The following is a 21488-nucleotide window of genomic DNA, read 5'->3' as shown; positions in this document are numbered from 1 at the left end:
TTAGTCTCCTGGCACGCCTTTCCACCGAATCCAAAGCAGCCAAATGTGTCAGACACCAGCATGTGCAAGTTCTGTATGAATAATCGTGAAAAAATGTGGGGGAAGACCACCTTTATGTCCTACTTTGAACTTTGTTCGTTCGTTTCAGTCAAATGACGTCCACTGCTGGACAAAGGCTTTCCATAACGAACGGTCCTGTGCTGCCCGCATCCAGGTTCTTCCCGCGACCTTTACCAGATCGTCGGTCTATCTAGTAGGAGACCTGCCCACACTACGTCTTCCAGCCCGTGGTCGCCACTCGAGCACTTTGCACTTCACAGCAGGCTTTATAATGTGAATCAAACAGGATATCTCAACACCGTTTCCTATCTTATACAGGAAACAACAGCAGCATGGTGCCTCCGCCGCGCAGAACTAGTTCTAAAATGCGTGAAAGGATTCGTGCTAGAGGCAGCCGGCTGGGGCGGCGCAGAGCCTCGAACCTTACACTTCTGTGCGCCGCCCGCCACCGCGCCTGAACTATTCCACGCGCTCGCAAACCTACTGCCGACGATATTCCGCATCTCCAACCCGGTTAAAGTCAAGCCGCCGGCGTCATGATTAATGGACAGATAGGACGAGAATGTAAACAGCTAAACGGGCTAGGATGCGCGCCACGATATAATTTATCGTGTAAGATCGACAAAATGCCTCTATAGTCTGGTCTGTGAGCACGTAGAATTTTGTCCAATGACCCCAAGCTACCCATCCTTATCGCTCGCGCGTAATTATATTGCTGTCGCGACTGTACGACGGGCGGCCGCAGTGAGTGTGCGAGCGATAAGGATGGGTAGCTTGGGGTCATTGGACAAAATTCTACGTGCTCACAGACCGGGCTTTATAAGATTATGAGAGACGCCACACGGACATTGTCAGTCCGTCGGACTTTTATATGTAGAACTGCGGAGCGGCACCGCAACGCAACGTGTGGCATCTTTCTTACAACCCGATGGGGCTAACTGCGCACCTCACTGGAATGCGACTGCCTCGCACTTACCCGCGTTCGCCCCGTCCGTATCAGAGCGTCGACGTGACGTCACGGAACCAGGTGCGCAGTTAACTGAACCGGGTTGTAATCGTTGCACCCATCATAGCCCTGTAGATGTCGCTTGATCAGGCTGTCCTGATGTCTCTTCACATCACATCAGGCGCCGTGCCGCACTGAAGATATGTGTCCACGCCCTAAGGAGCGTGCGAAAAGAATTTCCCATTTCGTTGGGTAACATTCCCTCGTATTGAAAATCAATGTTATTTTGTATCTCACAATTTATTATATTTATTTATTAACAATATTTATTTAATTGCAATTCCAGAACTTGCCTACAAATATCAATTTGAAACCTGTCAACTCTTCTAAGGTAATCTAAATAAAAACTTTGTTCCCGTTGCATGTCTATAATGCTCAACACTTCAAAAGGCATCACATTTCACAAAAATAAGACCTTATTCGCAGTGTTTTGCTGAAAGAAACATTAAAGTAAACAGAGTTCAAATCGGTGTTGAAGCAATTTTAGACTTTATCGACTTGTGATTAAGTCAAGATCGCTTAATATGTCCGTTTCTAAAGAAATGAAAGTACGTCATTCGTGTCAGGAAACCACTGCGAACAATTCCTGATGCGATCGAGTGCGTCACGAGCACCACTGTATCATCACTACATACTAAGAAATGTCTATTTTCAACTAAAATATCCAAAATACTAAAACAAATAATGTCCGTTTAAAAAACCAGAAAAAGTGTGCATTGATATTGTGCTTCGTTATAAAATAGTACCACTATTAGCGCAATAGCACGCAGACCAAGAATCTATATTATCACATTAAAAAAATCAGAACCTAATTTGGCATATTAAAAGCAATACAAAGCGATTAAAATAATAAAAATAAACCCATGATACTACGAATCACACAGATTGAACACTAAAATATCAACTAAAACCCTACATAATATTTTAGGCGTCTAAAATAAAATCAAACTTATTTTTTGGGTTCTTAAAATTAACTGTCTAAAACCAAACTTAAGTTTCAACTGTTGAGATAGCCGTTATTTATTGCTGTCTAGAGACGAGACTCCAACAACATCAAATGTAAACTCAACAATGCGAGTACGCAGTGCGTGTTACCAACTAGTTAAAAACTTCATCTATTTCATAATACAGTTTAAAATGTACTTTTCAAGTCTTCTACATAACATGTACTATATTTAATTCGGTATGTTAAAAACCTTTCTCATATACAACATTAATATCCATTAACATCAAAGATTACAACAGTTGATTGCTATTTAACTTCAACATCGCAAAATATTGTTTTATTGTCATGTACGACAAGTTACATAAGTAGTAAAGAAATGTCCTATTAAAATATTACTGTCCCGTATACAGTTTGTTTGAGCTTCAGTGCGTCGTTCGAAGACGGACGCTATCCTGAGGATCGTTTTAGATGTTAAATTAGACTAAGTAAACGTTAATTAACATAAATATGTACTCTTACGGCGTTTTATAAATGCACCTGAAACAATACATAAACATTGTAAATATACAAAATATAAGTGTCTATAACTTAAACAAGCAAACGTACGTTGTAGATAAACTGCGAATGCAAGTTGAGCAGGAGAAGAGATAAAACAAACTTAATATTATGTTACAACAAAAAATATATTTTCAACTTAGTAAATGTAAGTTTAATAAATAGTAAATCTTTTATTTATGTTCGTTCGTTTCAGCCGAAAGACGTCCACTGCTGGACAAAGGCCTCCCCCAAAGATTTCCACTAAGACCGGTTCTGCGCCGCTCGCATCCAGGCACCTCCCGCGACCTTCACCAGATCGTCGGTCCACCTAATGGGAGGCCTGTCCACGCTACGTCTTCCGGCTTGTGGTCGCCACTCAAGAACTTTCCTGCTCCAGCGGCCATTTAGCGGCTTTTATTTATGTACGCAATAATAAAATACTTTTAAGCAGGTTTACAATATTGAACTGTTTTGTTAAAAACTTACGTTTTAAATTATAGTTTTGTACTTGATTTTCTATGTCAGTTGTATTATCTCCTACGTGAGCGGCCCGTTGCTTTTGTTGTCTCTGAAATAAAAGTAAACAATGTATTTAGTAAATGCAGGACATGAAGAAATGACGATTCTGTGAGAACGCAAGTTTAAGGTGTGCCATGACCTTTATAGAACCGGCTACCGACCAGAGTCAAACTGAAACCCGAAAATAGATTCAAGGCTGACTTCTTCTTCTTCTTTTCGTGTCGACAACAAATCAACAGTGTCAGCCCAAAAAGGCTGACTGAATTGGTGTAAATATTGAAAATAGCAGTAATGTAGCATACTTTAAATCTGGTAATTAATATTCAGAGGGTAACAAACTACTTCTTATGTCTTTAAACCTTTATAATTATGGATTGATCCCTTCTACAGGATTTGAAATTCGCTTACCTTCTTGCGGACGGGCGGCGCGGCGCGTACGCTTCTCTGGGGATGCTTCTGAAATTAAATCAAGTCAAATTTTAATCATGTTATTTTCATCTTAATCATGTTATTTTCATCTTTAAATGAATTTAAGACTCAATTGTTTTAAAATCTACAATTTTATTGATGAGTGTAAAATGTAACTTACGTTTTGCAGGCGATGATTCAGTCTTCTTTTTCCGAGTGTTGGTTTTTGTTTCATTTTCTTTGGCAGTTGCCTGCAAACAATAATAACTTTCGTAAAGTTCATTCATCGTCACAAAATCAAAAGAAAAATGTCTGCAGATTTATGACAGTCAATATAAAATATGTGACCTAAAAGAAGATGGTGCAACTCAGCCTACGTATTCACAAATGCAGTCGGAGGCATCAAATACATATCACCAACAAAAGAATTAGTCATTGATGCCTGCGAATGCATTTGTTAACGCTAAGTTGTCTTGTTGTTATCTTTTATAGTTCATTTTTATGTTTCCATAGTAAGGCGGATTTTAGAATCGCGCTGACCGCTCGCTGATCGTCGGCGCTGACAGATCAATATGTATGTAATTGAAGGGAACGTTCCTGAGTGACGCTGATCGCTCGGCGCCGACGCTTCATACATTTCGGCGGTCAGCGTGCGTCAGCGTGACTCTAAAACCAGCCTTATAATTTGTTAAGACTAAAAGACTTACTTTCCCGCCCCTCGCGGCCTTCGGTTTAGGGGCGCTGGTCTCCACGGCGGTCACCACGAGCTTGCGCGAGCGCACCGTCCGCACGTTTTCAACGCGGCTGCCGTCCTGGTTCTTGCGCGAGCTAATAGAGACCTTGCTGTCTTTAATTACGGAGCGTTTTTGCCTGACGCTGCCCGTCTCAACCTCGACGGTCTCGATGGTCGTCTTCCGCCCTCGCCGGGACTTGGTCTCGACGACCTCCTTGGCGCTGGTTTTGGTCACTTTGGCAGGTATGACGTTCTCCGCGGTGGTTTTGCGCTTCCGAGACGCGACTTCGGGTATGACGGTGGCGTTGTCGCTGCCTTTCCCCCGCCGGGTTCTCGTCGGGGGCTCCGACTGAACGCTCTCCTGGGCCTCGAGCTTCCTGCCGCGGGATCGAATCGGTTTCGGCGACTCCTTCGCGACCGTCCTCTTTGACTCGTCCTGAGTCTTACGAGTTCTCTTTGGTTCAGGCTTTTCTTCTACGACTTGAGTTTTCCGCCCTTTTCTCCCCTTCTTTTCCGGCTCGGGATTTTTATCAGATTCGCTGACGGCTTTGCTCCTCTTGCTCTTAGGTTCATTTTCGGCCGCCCGGCGCGTCCGGGCCGGCTGCGGAGATTTTTTGGGAGATTCCACTTTCCTGCGTCTCGATTTGATTTCGACTCGCTCGACACTTTTTTCGCTAGCCGCAGTTTTGCGTGACTTTCGCGGACTATTGACTTGATCTTGGGTTTTCGCAGCCCGACTTGCGACTTGCCGTTTCGTTTTAGGCGACTCGCTCATGGTAACTTTCGCTTCGCTTTTGGATTTCGCTTGCGGCTTCATCTTAGGCGAGGGTTTGCCCACGACAACCGAAGCTTTTTGCACTTTAGCTCGGGTGGGTCGTTTAGGTGTCGCCGGTTTGTCTTCCTGTTTGCGGGTGCCTCTTTTCTTCGGGCTCGGTTTGGGCGGCGACGGCGTGCGGGTCGGTTTGCCTCTCTTCTTGGGGCTAGATTTAATCGGAGACTGGGGTTGAGTGGCTTTTCCTCTGGTTTTCTTCGGGCTAGGCTTCGGAGACGGCGGCTGAGCCGCTCTGCCTCGAGTCTGTTTCGGCTGGGGTTTGAGCGGCGAATCTGGCTGCGGTTCGGCCTTTCCTCTTTTCGTCCTGGGCGCGGGTTTGGGGCTCATGACGGGCGACTTTTTAGAGATAACTAGAGATGTGCGTCGTTTCTTGGTTTGAGTTTGCGAGCGGTCGGCCTTGGCGCCGCGAGCTCGCGTAGCGCGAGGCTCAGGAGCTCGCCTGGGTGAAGATTTCGAAGCGTTGGCTTTGGGCGGGGACTTCGCAGCTTGTTTGGGTGCTTCGATTTCAACGGCAGCTTTAGTGGTTCGCTTGGCTTTAGTCGGTTTCGGCTCCGAAATTGCCAATGTTGATTCAGATCTGAAAATATGAATGTTTTTATTATAACTCCGATAAAATAAATAGGATACGTAGGCGATACTACAAATATTTTCTAAAAGCTGTTCAAATGTGGACTTTTCGATTGATACATGGTGTCTCTAGAAAACTAACTCTGTATTCAGAACTAGAATGAATTATCTTTTAAAAACGGGCGGGCGTGAGTATATTACATAAGATTTTAAACTTTCGCGTTCCATTATGTACTCACGGCTTGACGTTGAGAACATAATGAAACTCATTAATAAACGTCGCGTTAAGACCTGTCTTGCTATTTTAGCGAGTATATTACCGTGTACCGGAAAACACAGCGTGGGACGTCCACCCACAAGGTGGACTGACGACATCATAAAGGTAGCAGGAAAGCGCTGGACGCAAGCCGCTACTAACCGGGTAACATGGAGAGCATTGGGGGAGGCCTACGTTCAGCAGTGGACGTCCTATGACTGAAATGATGATGATGATGATAAGATTACCTCAAGGAAGTATCGGCGGCTTGTATGGGCGAGACGCGGCCGAGCTCGGAGGCATTCAAGGTGGTGCGCGCGCGGCCCTTGACGGGCGTGGAGTGCACCACGGCGCGCTTCTTCAGCGGCAGGCTGAGCCTGTCCGGCGCGTCCGGGCCGTCCGGGGCGGTGTCCGGCGCGTCCGCCAGCGAGCGCTTCTTGAGCGGCAGCGTGTGCGCGCCGTACAACTCGGACGCGGACTTCTTGCGCTGCGAGTGCTGGGGGTGGAAAAAATACTTCAATTTTAACCATTTTTTTCTTCTATAATAATCGATTTGTCTAAAGCCGGGTCTATGAGCACGTAGAATTTTGTCCAATGACCCCAAGCTACCCATCCTTATCGCTCGCGCGTAATTATATTGCTGTCGCGACTGTGCGACGGGCGCCCGCAGTGAGTGTGCGAGCGCGACGGCAACCTAATTACGCGCGAGCGATAAGGATGAGTAGCTTGGGGTCATTGGACAAAATTCCAGACAGACCAGACTATAGTCATCGACGACAAACCCTTTTTTCTATTTTTTTTTTTGAAACAAAACAATATTAGTAATTTTTAACACAACAAGCCGTTAACCCCTCTAAGCTAAATAATTTATTATAGACCCAATATACTGAACTGTCCTACCCGTGACATTGACAGCGGGGCGCCATCGTCAATACCCCGCCCCCCTGTCAATGAGTTTGTTGGGACAATTCAGTTTAGGCATCTCTATGATTCGTGGATTAACCATAACAGTCCAACGAACGACGGAATTCGAACCGGCGTTCTTCGGATCTCGAATAGGCCGGTCTAGCTCCGACCTTGTGACCTGTCACCTTTTTGAACAAATTGTATCGATGTATGCGTACTTACAACGACGTCAACGACCATGGCATCGACATCTTCCTGGATTCAGACCGTTCATTCAAGAAAAAATGCATGAGCTACTTGAAGTTGTGTGTAGCTAATGGCTAAATAAGGAACTGTTGCCAAATTTTATTTTTACTGAGTTATTATTAATTTAACTATTTGGATTGTTTTGTTAAAATTTGTTTTTTTTTCTTTATCCCAACTAATATTATAAATGCGAAAGTAACTCTGTCTGTCTGTCTGTCTGTCTGTCTGTTACGCTTTCCCGCTTAAACCTCGCAACCGATTTTGATGAAATTTGGCATAGAGATAGTTTGAGTCCCGGGAAAGAACATAGGATAGTTTTTATCCCGGTTTTTGAAACAGGGACGCGCGCGATAAAGTTTTTCTGTGACAGACAAAATTCCACGCGGGCGAAGCCGCGGGCGGAAAGCTAGTGTGTAATAAATTGGTTAAAATCTGTTCTTTTTTTTTCTGTCGGCAAGCTTATTTTCTTTGAATGCTGTATTTACCTGTAAAGGCATATCTTTTGGATTCTAGCTTTCTAATAATGTAACGATGCATGTAAATTGATATGTTGTTGGTAAATCTTCAACAATAAATAAATAAATAAACAAATAAACAGCACTTACCGAGACTTCGGCCCGCGCCACGGTACTAGTACGGACGCGCGAGGTCCGCAACGGTTCAGCGCCTTCCACTGTTGCTGTACTCAGCTTCTGAAGCTCTTTAGAAAGAAAGAAAAATTATTTATTTGACAACTAAAAAGCACAAAAACAATGAGGCGGAGAAAAAAAAAATGTTGCCAAAGAGGGCACCCACTAAGTATTATCTTGACAGTTGACATTTTACTGCCCAGTGCCAAGACACTGGTTTTCAGTGGGTGCCTTGTACGCAGGGGCAAAAAAATATAATAAAATAAAATAAATTAAAATTCACATTAAAATAAAAATTCACCTTTAGACACCGCCTTGGGCACGTCGTCCTTGTGCAGACGTTTCTGCAACTCGCGCTCCAGCCAATCCTCCACGTTATTGGTGATGACGTCGATCGACGCGTGCAAAGACTTTGCGGCGCGCGCCCTGGTTTTAGGTGCCGTAGTCTTCTTTGCAAAGCTCTTCGAGTAGACTGCCTTGATCGGCGGCTTGCCCAGCAGCTGATCGAACAGCCGCTCCGATTCTGGCACGGAATGACCCGATTCGTTGAAAAGTTCCTCGACTCCGCTGACGTCATTCAGGTCGTTCCTCGCTTTTGATCCCTTGAACAACTTCTTGACGCCTCGCACGTCGGACAAATCGTTTTTGGGCGAATTTTTCCTCATAGTTTTCTTGACACCCGACACTCTGCGCAGATCGTTTCGGGGACTGCTTCTTTGGAATAGGTTCTTAACGCCTCGAACGTCGGTCAAATCGTTCCTCGGCGACGCGCGCTCCTTCTGCGATCGGAACAGAGATTTCACTCCCGAGACGCGTCGCAAATCGTTTTTGGGTCCCTCCGCGAACACTTCCTTCACTCTGACGTCACTCAAGCGGTTTTTGGGCGACTTCGCGAACACTTGCTTTATTCCGGCGACGTCGGACAGGTCGTTCTTGATAGACCTTCTGGTTCGAGGCGTGCGTAACAAGCCTTTGACTCCTCTAACGTTTCGGAGATCGTTATTCGGTGTATTCTTGCGGAACAGTCTCTTTATTCCGGATAGATTGGGGCTGTCGGCAGGCGTGCCGATCGGGCTGACGAAGACTTCGGGGGTGATCGGCTCCGTGCGGTCCAAGATGGAGTTATCCGGCGTCCGGTTGGCCACCGCGATCGTGTTGCGCGTTGGCCTCCTGTTGACGACGACGTCATCGTCGTCGTCGAACAGCTGCTTCCTCGAGAACTCCGTCATGCTTTGAGACAGCTTCCTTTTGACGGGGCTGCTGAACAGCTGCTTGACGATGTCGGACTCGTTCAGGTCGTCGATGATCGAGCGCTTCGACTGCGGCTTCTTCGCGGTGGAGTGTTTGTTCTTGACCGCCTCCTGGACTAATTTGACGGCGCTCTTCGGGGTGACCATCTTTTCGTTGCTAGGCTTCGGAGCGCCCTCGTCAGTTTTGTCCGAAGCTAACGAGGAATCCTTGCTCAGTCTCAGCAGACCCCTCCTCGCCGTGAAGCTCAGGGATTTAGACTTGACCCCGGGCCGGCCGCGCGGCTGCGACCTTATGACGCCGATCGTCTTGCGCTTGGAGCCGCCTCGTCCCTTCCTGGACGAGTTCTGGGAAGCGAAGGAGCTCTGGCTCGAATCTAGCAGACTTTGGATGCTGAGGACAGGCGTGCCGGCCTCCTCAGGGCTGTGTCTGTTTTGCGGCGTGCTGGTACCTTGATTTTCCTTCTCGCTGCCATCGGGCGTGGCGTCTCCGCCGCTCCTGCGGGAACTTTTACGAGTCGGCGCGGGACTATTCTGCGGGGACTTCTGACTGACGCGTCTCGACGACAGCGGCGAGGCGTCCTCCATCTGCGAGATATCGCTCGACGATATCAGCATCAAATCGGTGTCGTTGATCCGCGACCGGCTCTTCGAGGCGCGGGATATCCGGGTGCTGTTGACCGAGATATGCCTTTGAGTATCTCGAGAATTCTCAGGGGTTGTTAACGACTTTGATCGGCGAGCGGGGCCCGAGCTCCTCGTGGATACGTTTGTGGAGTTTTTGATAGAACTCTTCCGCGAACCCTGCGACTTCAATGACGAACTTCTCGTAGGTTTGACGTACGGCGTACTGGACCCGAGCAAGGTGCTGGGATCGATAGTGGACCTGGTTCGTCTACCGATGCTGTTCTGAGGCGTCCCGAACGCGGTGGCGCTGCTGTCGATGGACCCGGCGGAATTGTACACCGACGTCGATCTCCCGGATTCATTCGAGTCCATCGACACCAGGTCGACGATGGAGTAGGTTTCCAGGTTTTGAGCCGGGGACCGCGGAGATAGCGTACGGGTGCGGAAAGCAGAGGCTACTGTCGCGTCGGCGCTACGATCGGTCAAGGTCCTGGTGGTGCGGCGCGAGTAGCCGTCGTCGCTTTGAGATGCGTCCAGCGCTTTCTGGAGGATAAGCGTGCCTCGACTGGACTTCCTGCGGGGAGATTCGGGAGACACCGCGGTGAGGGTGCTCCTGCTTCTACGAGACACATCCGGGGACGTCCCGAGGGATTTCTCCAGCATCCTGCTGCTTCGAGAGTGGATTCCCTTTCTCGGGGAGGGCGACTGAGTGCTGGAGGTGTCGGAGTAGTGTAGAGTTAGTTCGTCGTCGCTGGTGGGAGCGGGTTCGAGGTTGCTGAGGTCGAACTTGATGGAGTCGTGTTTGCGCGCGGCGCCGGGCCCCTTGAGCGCGGACTTACGCGGCGTCGGCAGCAGCGGCGAGCCCGAGCGAGTGGTGCACTGAGTCGAGTCGCTGATCTCCAGGATCGATACCTGCGGAGAGATAGTTGTTGTAGCCTTTTATATAGCTAGATACAATACATTATTGAATAATCCTCGTATTTAAATTTAAAACTAGCTCCTGTATCAAACGAAGACGGGAAAGGCTATTGCAAACGGAATCGCCGTTTTAATATTTTCTATGTCATATTCCATATTAATAATTGCAACCTTCCACAGAGAGAAACATTTACATGCAGACTTTAATTGGACTGCTTTTGGTAATTACATCAATTCGTACAGTCCGCGCCAATAAATGGGTAACAATATTGTCTCGCTGCACTCAGTGACAGTGATATATCTATGTATTCAAAAATACCTAGCCAAATTGCGCGGCAAAACATTTAACGTCATTCATTTGCGTTATTATCACATTCCACCCCGACTTTTTTGACTCCCGTAGGATAACCTTACTAAATAATCCATTTCTGAGTAACATGCTCTTTCCAGATATGCACAATGCACATAGCATAGACAAAAAATAATAATACTGCAACACAACAACTACAAAAATTACTCATAAAGCATTCTAACATCTTTCAGGTAGAAACTGAAATATTCCGCCAGGTACTTCTTCCACAGAAACGACAACATATTAACACAATTCCTGTTATTTTATTTGAAAAACAACCGAGACTGTGCGAGTGCGACGTTACAGTGCAATTCGACTTTGCAATGACTGAAGTCGTCCGCGTGACGTGTTTTATACAAAGTCATCGCATAAAAAGGTGCAAAACAGTTACTTAGTCACTCGAACGAATGGTAATTTTGATATAGTCTGAGGTCATTCACTAATTGCATAGCTGCTATGTGCAATACCTACTGTTATTGAAACGTTCTGCTTTAAATTACTATTAATTAATAAATATTATTAGATGATCATTATTTTATTTCAATTACTATTTAGGCCTAAGGATTTTTCATTATTTGTTACTTTCTGATAACATATAAAATTCAAGGTTTATTTTAATGTTTATAATCAATTAACACGCTCGTCTCGTGAATAGGAAATGTATGATCACGAGGTTTTTGTTGCATGCATAATAAATTACTCGCGTATATAGCGTGCATCCTACGTATATTTCAAAGTAAGAAATATGTATGTGAATATGTTTATCTGAATCTTCGTTTTTTGTCAACAACATTTCTTATTACTATTTTTAAGCGATGATACCAGTCTCTGGAATTTCGTAAGTATTATTCGCACCATGTGGCCTGGTGAAATGCAGTGACAATGGTAATAAAATTCTGAAGTAATTTACCTAAAACGACCCGCCCCGACCTAGCAAAAGTTCCTCTTGAATCAGTATCTTTGGCTGAAAACCGCATTAAAATCCGTTGCGTAGTTTTAAAAGACCTAAGCGAACAGATAGCGGGAGCGACTTTATTTTAAATACTATGTAAAAATTAAATAAATATCTCCCTCAGGACACGCGTATAGTACGCGTACCTCTCGAATGCTACTATTTTTTTCCAACGCTGAACCGTGCCAGCTATCATAATAGGAGGGCGCTACTATCAACTGGATTATTAGTTCCGAATTTTGCCATGTTGGATAACCATTAATCACTGGGTTTTTAATTCCGATTTTCGCCACTTGACATTTCAGAATCGTTTGACTATGTAGTGTTAGAGGCCGGTAGATCTATTGTCATAAATAAAACACTGAACTTTCACATTAGATTGCCTCATTTTTAAATACAATTCCCACGTAATTACACGTCCCTCTATTCTGACGTTTCTAGTGTGACATTGACATTACGTTAATGTCACTACGACAGCAGTTCACTGGCTATAACGATACCGTTATTTTAACGTTTTAGATTCTTCACAATGAGGGCTATCGTTTCTATACTTAACAGTTGGCACCCCTGGCGATTGACAGGACCTTACTCTACAGTGGCGCCATCTTGATGAGTGCAAATGCGATAGTCCTCCTGCCACTTTAGCGCTTACCAGTTGGTGCCACTGTCTTCGCTACTCAATTACCTACTACTTTGTTTTTACGTAAATTAAAACGCTGGCTTGTTGGAGAGTGCTTTTATGACATGAAATAATATTTTGACTTAAATAAACAATGTAAATAAATGTGTACCTGACAAGCATGTAATATTATTATGATTTTATTAATGGACACCTTTTTAATTTTAATTTATTTAATGTGACATTTTTGTTAAGTTTTTGCAGGCCGACATTCGGTAGAGAAAGAAAGAAAGAAAGAAAGAAAATACATTTATTTGGCACACTAGAACAACAAATTACAGAATATTAATACGATAAAAAATTAATTTAAAAATTATGCCAAATAGGCTTCCACTCAGCATAATGCCGCAGTGCGTAGCACCACGACGCTGGTTTTCAGTGGTCGCCTGATTGTAGTGGTGGAGAGGCGCAGGTAAACATTAAAAAAACAATACGCAACTGAGCAACGGTGACACATACACATTTTGGCATAAGTTTAAGTAAGGCAGAAACAATAAACATGACAATGATAATAAGAATAACAAGGCACAAGATCAGATACCAACAGTAGATACGTGCAAACAGTCCTCAAAATTGTTACGTGCAGAACTACATCAGTTTTTGACGCTCAATAAGATAAGCCTTGAATCTGGTTTTAAAAGCATATCCTGTCAAAGAGTTCCGGATTGGTGGGGGTATATTGTTCCAACATTTTGTAGCCACGTAACGAAAACTGCCGCGGAATGCAGCCGTAGTGTGCCTTGGGTAGGTAAGCTTATAAGCCATACGCACCGGTCTACAAGAAAACGCCAGCTTGTCGGAGAGGTAAAACGGGTTTCTATTTTTAATTATCCCGAAAAGAAGCCCGGCAAGGTGGAGTCTGTAACGTGACTCCATATTCAGGAGTCCACCTTTATTAAGGAAAGGCGTAACATGAGCTCTGCGTGGGATGGAAAAGCAGAAGCGGGCGCAAGCGTTTTGCACACGTTGGATGATCCTTTTAGTGCGAGCCATAAGACAGCCTCCAATGACTGTGTCTGCATAGTTTAGTTTAGACAGTATCAATGACTCACAGAAGTATATGCGAAGCTCTACACTCAGGAACTGTCTTATCCTATAAAGAACCTTCAACCTATAGTAGCAGCTTCTTACGGTTTCTCGTATGTGATTTTCAAATTTCAGGCTCCCATCCATAAGTACGCCAAGGTTACGCGCCTCATCCACTCGTTCCACACACACACCCCCGATCCTCACCCCCGGGCCTTGGTTTTTTATATTGTGGATTTGACCCTTCGATCCCATAATGATGAATTTGGACTTTTTGGGGTTTATAACGAGGTTGTTTCGCTCTGACCAGTGAGCTACACGCTGCAAATCCTCATTAAGCATATCCACCGCTTTCGCTGTCTCTGCTGGGTTAAATGAGATGTAGACCTGGAGGTCATCTGCGTAGAGATGATATTTGCAATTGCGTATACTCTGAATAATATCGGAACTATACAAAATGAACAAAACTGGCCCCAATATTGACCCTTGTGGAATTCCTCTTCTAATGGGAGTGGCTAACGAGACATTTTTAGTGCCCTCATTGTCGCGGCATACTTCCACACGTTGGGTCCGTCCACTGAGATAGCTATTAAACCACCTTATCGATGCTCGATCAAACCCGTAGTAAGAGAGCTTGGAAATGAGAAGACTCGTATTTATGCTATCAAAGGCGCGAGAATAATCCAATAGCACCAGAATGGTTCCTTTTCCCACATCTTGTGCTCCCAAGACATCATCAATAACATCCAAAAGCAAGGTCGCCGTACTGTAACCAGCCCTGAACCCGGATTGCTTACAAGGCAGGATGTTATTATTTTCTAAAAAATCTACCATTTGTGAGCAAACAATTTTTTCTATGATCTTGGACATCAACGGTAAGATACTTATGGGTCGGAGGTCTCCCACAGAGGTAGGTTGGCTCACTTTAGGTATCGGCTTCACTATAGCCTCCTTCCAAATGTCCGGTACAACTCCCGTTTCAATAGATTTATTTATGATGGACGTGATTATAGACAAAGTTCGGGGCAAGGTAAGCAGCAACATATCCAGAGATATACCGTCAACTCCCTGTGCGTTGGTCGATATACGCTTAATAGTCTTCAACACTGTACTCTCATCCACTGTATGTAAATGGAAAACCGCATTGCCATGGCGATGGGACTGAAAATAATCATGTTCTGCTTGATCAACATTTTCGTTCCCTGGGATATCAAGGAAGTGTCTGTTTATGCAGTCTGCATCACCAATGCCCACAGGTAAATCAATGTTCTTCCCATCATTAAAATCTACATTTTTTCTAATATTCTTCCACAGTGCTTTCGGGTTCTTTGAATGTTTGTTGATGTGATGACGAAAGTAAGCAACCTTTTCACTATGCAATGCAGCATTCACCAATTTCTTCAACTCTTTATAGTAAGCCTTATCACACTCACACTCAGTCCGGCGGCTCCTAGCCAGTGCCCCGTCCCTCAACCTCATCATTTCCTTAATCGTATGTGTAATCCAGGGTGGGCTTTGCTCCTTAACAAAAGACTTTCTAATAGGTGCATGGCGATCAAACAAACGAATAAAGTGATCGTTAAATGCCGATATCGAGTCATTGACACTAATATCGTCCCCGACAAATTGTTCCCATGGCACAGCCTCAACATCTGAATCAAAATCCGCCAGTTTAATATCCTTAAGTGGTCTGTAGGTGATCCATCTAGGCGGTACTTTGGGTTTCCTTACAGGGACCTCACAAGTGACAAATGCGTGGGCACTGAGTTCAGGTATAAAGTCAACACAAACGTTAGACAGCCCTACAACGCTACTGCAAATCACGTCAAGCAACGTTTCAGAGTGTTCAGTAAAATGGGTTGCGGCATTCACAAACTGCTGAAGACCAACACAGCTCAGAAACTCATTGAATTTTCTCGTATCTACGTTATTTGTTGAGAGTAAGTTGATGTTAAAATCTCCCATCAAAATTATGCTGTCATATCTAGCAAATGAACAGATTGACTCGGTTAGCGCATCAAAAAAGGTATCCACATTCATCCAGGGTGGGCGGTACGCAGTGCCGATAACAATTCTGCACCCATTCAGTCCAACACTCAGCCACATCTGCTCAACGGGGGCCACCTCAGGGTGCGGTAGTTGCCTGGCATACAGACCACGCCGCACATAAAAGCCGACTCCACCTCCTCTTGAGCGAGTGCCCTCTGGTCGCGGGACGTGGCGCAGCCTGTGACTCGAGGGAGCAGGAGCACGTTTCTCCTCCCCCGGTCTAAGCCAGGTTTCGTTGATGGCTAGGATATCCACGTCATTTCTGTCCAGTGCTACGAGGAACTCGTCATGTCGTGTTCCAAGAGATCCCGGATTCAATAGGCCCAGAGAAAGGTTCTTTCTATTCTTAGTATACTGTATAATAAATGAGTAGACAATCTGCACGTACCTACAGTTACTCAAATATAGCTTCAACAGAGTTATGTGGCGACGGTCAATAGATATTATTTGACAACTAAGAACTATTGTGCTATAAAAATAAGGCAATAAGCAACGAGTATAATAACAACAGGAATAATCAATATGCAAACATAGCAAACACGAAAACATATACTTCCAGAAGCGAGCAATGCACAGAATCACAGCCAAGATACACAAGCAGATACAAAATATACAAATAGCATCGTCAACAATAGCACTACGCACACAGATACTTGTACAGAGTCTAACCAAGTCAGACATTAATCCAAAAATATAACAGCAATAATAAAAACAAAGTAGAGAGACACATTTTTCCACTATATACATTACAAAATAAAAGGGAAAGAAGTAACAATGATTGTAAAAGAGTGGCAATAACATACACACAACTCGGCTACTGACGAGCCGGACGAACGGCGTCTGAGCCGAAAACCCGGATTAGGTCGTCCTCCGTACGCAAGCGATGGCGCGGGCTGTCCTTACTATAATGCTGACGAGCAAATATATGCCCATTTCTGGTCCAGATAAAGCGCCAATTTAGGCGGCCACCTAACTCGCGTGCTCGCCGAAATAGCTGTCTGTTCATCTGCGTTAGCCGCTCATTCACATAGAAACGCTGCGGCGGGCTCGGCAGGCCCACACCTTCAGTGGTGGCGCCACGGCGCACTCGCGCAGCCTGCAGCAGCCGGTCCCGTACAGCCTGTCGAGCGAGCCGCACGGCGATGGGCCGGGGGCGCGGTGCAGACGCCGCACCAGTTACGGTCGCCGGCACGCGACCCACCCGCACAGCGCTCACAATGTCCTGCTCGGTCAGGTCCACCCCCAGCTTACCGGCCAGTGTAGAGACAATATGGTAAAGATTCTGACCCCCCTCTTCCGGAACACAAGAAATCTCTACGTCATTGAGTAGAAGGTCCTGATCACGCTCGTTGAGTTGCGCCTTCAGCTGGGCAATGGTTGCCGCGAGAGGTTCATCAGACGATCCCGTATCGGCGCGCTGTTCCAGGCGGTCCATTCGCTCCCCAAGCTTGTCGAGGCGGCTCTCGCACTGGCCTACCCTGCCGGAGAGTGTCGCTAAAGTCTCATTTAATTTTATCATTTGTGCTCTGTTTGCCCTCAACTCCTCCCTGATTTCCTCCCTAAATGCACGCATTTCCATCATAAAGGCCTGGAGATCCGTTAGCTCCATAGTAGCATCGTGAGCAGTGTCGTTTGGTTGGTATTCAGCTATAGACATATCCAGGCATGTAGGACTTCCAACAGCAGCGCCGCGGTGATGCGTTATTTTGTCCTCTTCCCCACGCACAGGGGTATTGGTGTTATCATATTTGGGTTGGTTGCTTATACATAATACACACCTCCAGTTCTCTCTGTGCTCCTTCGTTAGGGTATTAAAAAAGCGTTTTTCCGAGACGTTAGCGCACTCCAGATCATGAGGTTGTTTACAGGTCCGGCACGTCAAATATCTTCGGGTTTCTATCACTTTACGACACCCACCGCAAATCAAGCCTTGCGCAATCTTGCTCTTTCCCTTGCTATCCATTTTAGTTTATCAAGAAACGGTATTTTTTTATAAAAATAAAGTAAAAGAAAAAATAAAATAAAAAATAAAAAAAGTAAAAATAAAAAATAATAGTCCTCAGTTGGATTTGAACCAGCACTCCCGAAGTTTAAAGTCCGGAGCACTCCACGCTACACCAGCGCGGCTTATTCATTAGTGACGAAATATGCAATATCTCTCCACGAGTTCCGTTTAACTTGCCAGTTGAACGAACCGGTTTGAATAGACGAGTTCTATGACCGACACAACACGTCACACGCAGAACATTAGCTGCGGTCGTTTACAAATCGAACGGAACGGTAATTTTTGGAGTATTTCTGCTCACTGTTCTTAAACACTCGTATGCTCAGTCACATGAAGTACACAGTTCGATAGGTCTTGCTTCACTGTATGCACTGGTAATACATTTATATTGATCTATGCGTATTTTATAAGCAAAAATTAAAAAAATCCGGGAGCACGTACGAAACACAACCACCTCAGTTACCGCGCCCCGCGCGCCTAGAGCACGCATGCACTTACAAACTGCTTTATGTATAATTTGAACAAATATGTACCGTGTCTCTTACGCAAATAAAAGATTTCTATTTCTATTTCTACTAGTAAGTGACAGGATCTTACTCTACAGTGGCGCTAACTGGTGAGCGCTAAAACGATAGCCCTCATTAACAATACTAAAGTAGTATAGACCAGCGGTTCCCGAAAGGTGGTCCGCGGAACCCTGGGGTTCCGTGGAAAGGCCGCAAGGGTTCCGTAAAAAATATTATCCCATGTTTCGTGACCGACGTTGTTCGCGCGCACCGACTTGTTTACGCACAAGGGAGGGGCAGGGCGTGCGGGCGGAGTAGTACGGGGGTTCCGCTAGGAAAAGTATAATCAATTAGGGTTCCTTGGCAAAAAAAAATTGGGAAACCCTGTCATAGACAATAATAAAATGAGTACTCACGGAGCCGCTAGCGGATCCTCTCTTGCTGGTCCTAGTGGGCGGGGCCTTAGGGCTTCGGCGGGGAGTGCGAGACGCGCGGGCGGCGGGGCTGCGCTTCTTGGCCACGAAGGACGGCGTGGTCTTGTTACCGCGCGGGCTCGGGCCCTTGGCCGTGTGCCCCGTCATCAGCATGATGGCCGCTTGCTTCGTGTGGTCTACAGATGCGTTGGTGAATTAAAAAAAAATGAAAATGAAATTTTTTATTCAGCGACACAAAACAGCATCAAAAATATGAAACAAAACTAAATAGAGTAGGTAATGTGCGTGTCACCGAAACGGTATCCACTCGGCATCATGCCGAGGTGTCATAAGGGACACCACGACGCTGGTCTTCCGTGGATGGTGTTTTTAGATGGTGTTCTTCACGAATGTTGCAGTAAGTATCAGGTAAAATATTTTTGGAATTTATGCTAACTACTATTAGGTCGTCTTTTCTCTGATCCACTCGTTCGTTTTGTGATCTTGTAGGGAGACGCCAAGCATCTGTCTTTCCATTGCTCATTGTGCGACTCGGAGTCTCTCAGCAGACTTTTCTGTCAGCGACGTGGTGGAAGAGATAGAGAGCCGTAAATGGAGATGGGCAGGACACATTGCACGGATGAACCAGGATCGCTGGGCCAGAAAGACCCTGGAGTGGAGACCCCGCAACAACACCCGCGGCAGGGGAAGACCGCCTAAACGATGGACAGACGATATCCGGCAGCAGGCTGGAGTGAACTGGATGCGTGTGGCCAGGGACAGAAAACGGTGGAGGGTTGAAGAGGAGGCCTATGTTCGAAGGCGAACCCAAAGGCTGACATAGATAGATAGATAGATAGACTATTAGGTCAGTGTATGTATTGTGACATTCAAAACTTGATTCAAACTCAAGTGATTCAATCCAGTGATAGTTCGAACGGCACCTATTATAATTTCTTGGAATATTGTTGTTAAACTCGCGCAAGGAATTACAACCCGATCAAATTATGACGCACCTCGCTGGAATGTGACTCGTCCGTACCAGAGCGTCAGGTGCGCAGTTAACTTGATCGGTTGTAAATTATTCGACACATTGAAAGAGCACCTTGCTAGCTAACTGAACGACGTGTGAGATACATGCACATAACTTTGAGATTTCTTTCCTTTTTACATAGTATAAATATTAACAAGCTCGAATCAACATTAGAATACGTAATAGGCGCCAATCGTGACTTAATATAAAAAAAAAAACAAACAAGATCATCCACGAAGACGTGCCCCACCATTTTTCCGCTAATGTTTGAGTGTTATCGATACACGCTAAATTATCCATGAGTGCACACGCACACGACATTAATGACGCTCGGATTGCTCGGATCAAACTCCCCGCACCCCGCGCTTCCCTCGACCAAAAACTGGTGGGGCGCGTCTTCGTGGATGAAACGATCTATAGTCTGGTCTGCGAGCACGTAGAATTTTGTCCAATGACCCCAAGCTACCCATCCTTATCGATCGCAATTATATTGCTGTCGCGACTGTGCGACGGGCGCCCGCAGTGAGTGTGCGAGCGAGTGAGTGTGGGTAACTTGGGGTCATTGGACAAAATTCTACGTGCTCGGAGACCGGGCTTTATACGTACCAATCTGCGTGGGCGCCTGTATCTTGGTGACTTGTCGCTTGTGCGCGCTCTGTGCCTGCCGCAGCACGGTCAGTCGCAGCGGAGTATGTTTTTTGCTAGGCAGGCTCCGCCGCGCCGCGCCGCCCTGCGGAGTGAACTAATAATAAGTATAGGATAGGATATAGGATGTAAGATCGGCAATATACGGACAGCTCGAGCAGTTAGTCAGTGATCAACATACACGGACCGCAGTCAAGAGTCAACAGCTTGAAGCTGCCAGCGATAACTACTCGAGCAGTTGGTATTAACTGCTCAACAAATCACAAGCGCGCGCGCCGTGGAATGAAGAAAGTGGGCGGAGATAACTGCGCGAGAGCTGTTGACAGCTCGAGCAGTCAGTGTATGGCTGGCGACTGCTTGACCGCACGATGAAAATTCACCGTGCTGTCGACCGCCCGAATCAGTTGCAACTGCTCGAGCGGTTCGTGTAAGTGCGTCCATAGAACTTTGCAGTTCACTGTGCAGTCGCAGCTTGAAGCTGTCGACCCTGACTGCTTCAAGCGGTCCGTGTATGGCGGGCCTTATTAGGATAGGTAGAAACAGAAAAACTATTACTTTTTTATAATTTTTAAAACTTTACTGACACAGTAAGTAGGTACGTACTGCTGTTAGAGGCCGGTAGATCTATTCTCATAAATAAAAAACTGGATACTTTCACATTATATTGCCTCATTGGCTATAACGATACCGTTATTTTAACGTTTTAGATTGACGTTACTTATTGTAAAGAAAACGAAATAACTTTTAAACTAAGAGATACCTATATCCTAATAAAATAAAAACAGTAATAATGCAAAATAATAGGAGATACTGAATAATACATAAAATACCCAGAAAATGCCAACAAATAATAAAAAAAGTTACATTTTGAAAAAAATCTGCTTTTAAATTCGTGTTTTTTTGGTTATTTCATAAATTTCTCCAAAAAATGCCCGTATAATAGGTGGCTTTTATTACTTAGTATTATTCTCTATCGCATTACTTTTGTAAAACCAAAAATCGCATGTCTCTATCCCTATCACAACATTTGCTATGATCTACCGGTCCGGCATATTTGCCGGCCCGGAGTAGTGGGAACCGGGCCTAACCCGTTTATAGTCTGGTCCGTGAGCACGTAGAATTTTGACCAATGACCCAAAGTTTCCCATCCTTATCGCTCGCGCGTAATTATATTGCTGTTGCGCTCGCACACTCACTGCTGCCGCCAGTCGCACAGTAGCGCGAGCGATAAGGAAAGGTAGCTTGCGAGTCATTGGACAAAATTCTCCGGCGACCAGACCATAATTTGAATAAAGATGAAATGTTCCACTGACCGCGGGCGCGGGCAGAGACTTGGCGGCGCGTCGCGGGCTGGTCTTCCGCGACGCGATCCACATCTCGGCCTGCGTCAT

The 21488-nt window shown here is 45.5% G+C and overlaps 2 protein-coding genes across 2 annotated transcripts in view; one reads left to right on the top strand and one right to left on the bottom strand.

The window, feature by feature from the left end:
- LOC135083630 (protein C12orf4 homolog) overlaps positions 1–1329 on the top strand; it is a 16734-nt gene extending 15405 nt beyond the window's left edge. The window contains exon 12 of the mRNA XM_063978333.1: positions 379–1329. Coding sequence (XP_063834403.1) covers positions 379–600 — 222 coding nt within the window. The 3' untranslated portion in view covers positions 601–1329. The remainder of the gene's footprint in view (positions 1–378) is intronic.
- On the bottom strand, positions 1288–21488 carry LOC135083627 (serine/arginine repetitive matrix protein 2-like). Its single transcript, XM_063978329.1, has 12 exons — positions 21411–21488; positions 20059–20182; positions 18423–18616; positions 7947–10431; positions 7622–7716; positions 6113–6360; positions 5176–5618; positions 4184–5124; positions 3658–3727; positions 3477–3524; positions 3036–3117; positions 1288–2549 (listed from the first exon to the last, which is right to left on the bottom strand). Exons 1-11 carry the CDS (start codon positions 21486–21488, stop codon positions 3080–3082), a joined length of 4764 nt encoding a protein of 1587 aa, XP_063834399.1. The 3' UTR covers positions 1288–2549; positions 3036–3079.

This window comes from Ostrinia nubilalis, chromosome 24 (assembly GCF_963855985.1).
Source record: "Ostrinia nubilalis chromosome 24, ilOstNubi1.1, whole genome shotgun sequence".
NCBI classification, from domain to species: Eukaryota; Metazoa; Arthropoda; class Insecta; order Lepidoptera; family Crambidae; genus Ostrinia; species Ostrinia nubilalis.
The sequence above is the reverse complement of the archived record's forward strand: the minus strand, read 5'-3'. Positions and strand labels throughout refer to the sequence as shown.

What these genes read in the sequence shown, in the direction of transcription:
- LOC135083627 (XM_063978329.1), bottom strand. Translation starts at nt 21,488, where the DNA reads ATGACGCAGGCCGAGATGTGGATCGCGTCGCGGAAGACCAGCCCGCGA. An exon ending in GAGGATCCGCTAGCGGCTCC is followed by an intron (nt 10,432 to 18,422) that starts GTGAGTACTCAT and finishes ATCTCTCCGCAG; the next exon opens with GTATCGATCCTGGAGATCAG. An exon ending in GCCCAAGGCGGTGTCTAAAG is followed by an intron (nt 7,717 to 7,946) that starts GTGAATTTTTAT and finishes TTCTTTCTAAAG; the next exon opens with AGCTTCAGAAGCTGAGTACA.